General features: G+C 39.7%; 1 protein-coding gene across 1 annotated transcript in view; it reads left to right on the top strand.

Moving 5' to 3' along the window:
- Positions 1–1392: 1392 nt before the first annotated feature.
- Positions 1393–1764, top strand: part of LOC104983909 (dimethylaniline monooxygenase [N-oxide-forming] 3-like) — a gene marked incomplete at its 5' end in the record, with an annotated part of 5417 nt that continues 5045 nt past the window's right edge. The window contains one exon of the mRNA XM_010833437.1: positions 1393–1764. Coding sequence (XP_010831739.1) covers positions 1393–1764 — 372 coding nt within the window.

Raw genomic sequence — 1764 nt, 5'->3', positions numbered from 1 at the left:
GGAGCAAAGATGGAGGTGATGTCTACTGAGATGTGGACAACCATGGGAGAAGCAGAAGTTTAGTTTTAAATGTATTAAAGTTGGAATGCCTGTTTGGTATTTGCATAGAAGAATGTGGAACAGCAGTGGGTACATAAGAAGAGAGATTCAAACCATAAGTTTAAAATGTGGACTGGTCAGAATATAGATAGTATTTAAATAAATGAAAACTAGATGACATCTCTTGAAGAATGAATGTCAAAAGAGAAGACAAAAGACCTGAGGCATGTTGCTATTTAGAGGTCAGGAAGAGAAGAATTCAGCAGAGGACACTGAGAAGTAATAGTGAGTATAGCAAGGTAGGTAGAAAAGAATCAAGAGTGAGTGATGACATGAAAGCAAAACGAACACAGTGTTTCAAGGAGGAGGAAACCATCAAGTGTGAGTTTACTAATAAATTAGTTAAAATAAGGAGTAAGAGTGGATCACTGGATCTGATGGCTTGAAGATCCTGGTGGCCTTGACAAAGGAAGTTTCAACATAGAAGTGAGTTTAAGATAAATGGCAGATAATTCGAGCGGTTGAATCCAGCCTCCTTCCAACCAGCAGTCCAACCAATCTCATTGTCTGGCTCAGTTTCCTCCCCAGAAGCATCTACCTACAGCTTTCTCTCTCACACACACACACAGTTCCCATCATCCTATAAGAACCATGTCTTTTCTTCCAACATTATTGCATTCACCCCTAAGGCAGAGTTCTGTGGACTCACTAGAGATATTACTGAATAAAAAATAATCAAAAGCTCTCTTTCCAGATTTCCAGTTTCCTCTTCTTCTCCTGGCCTTATTTAAATTCCTAGACCCTCACTTTCTCACCTGACATGGCTTTGTCTTAATGGGGTTCACACTTCACCCTCTATGGTAGAACCTGGCTGCAGCCTTCCACCTTTGGCTTCCTTCCTCCTATTTGATCTTCTTCACATCACAATGATCAGTTTGGATTATGTTATGTTAAGAATAATGGCTGACATTTCGAGCACTATCTGTGTGCTACAGACTGTGCCAAATTCTTTATATTACTTAGGTCTGCCAATGATCTGAGATAGGTATAGCAGTTATTGCCACTTCAGGTGAGGAAGGTGAGGCAAGAGAAAATAAGAAAATTTAATTTGATCAAGGTTCACAGTTGATTAGTAGAAAAGAAAGAAATTTAAAGACCCAGGTACTCTAACCTTTGTTTTCCCCTATATCTGAATGCTTATTCTGGGATTTGGGGAGACTTCAGTGGGAAAAGAGAGAAAGATCAAAGGAAATAGAGAAGGGATTAGCAAAAACCAACTTCTGTTACTCCATAATGTGGCCTTACATGAGTTTTATCTATCAGCCATATTGATGACACTCCATGGAACATTAAAAAACCTTAGGTAGCTTTTTCCTATCAATTAATTATGGACCAATAAAACAAAGGAAATGGTACTGTTCTAATGCTTGTTTCTGTTTTCCACACAGCACCCTGAGGAAAGAGCCTGTGTTCAATGACGAACTCCCAGCTTGCATTTTATGTGGCATTGTGACCATTAAGCCAAATGTGAAGGAGTTTACAGAGGATTCAGCTATTTTTGAGGATGGGACAGTGTTTAAGGCCATTGACTATGTCATCTTTGCAACAGGCTATAGTTATGCCTACCCCTTCCTTGATGACTCCATCATTAAGAGCAGAGACAATGAGGTCACCTTATTTAAAGGCATCTTCCCACCTCCACTGGAAAAGCCAACCTTGGCTGTG

The sequence above is a fragment of the Bison bison genome, unplaced genomic scaffold, assembly GCF_000754665.1.
Source record: "Bison bison bison isolate TAMUID 2011002044 unplaced genomic scaffold, Bison_UMD1.0 scf7180017845311, whole genome shotgun sequence".
Lineage (NCBI taxonomy): Eukaryota > Metazoa > Chordata > Mammalia > Artiodactyla > Bovidae > Bison > Bison bison.
Note: the sequence above shows the minus strand (reverse complement) of the source record. Positions and strands in the feature narration are given on the sequence as shown.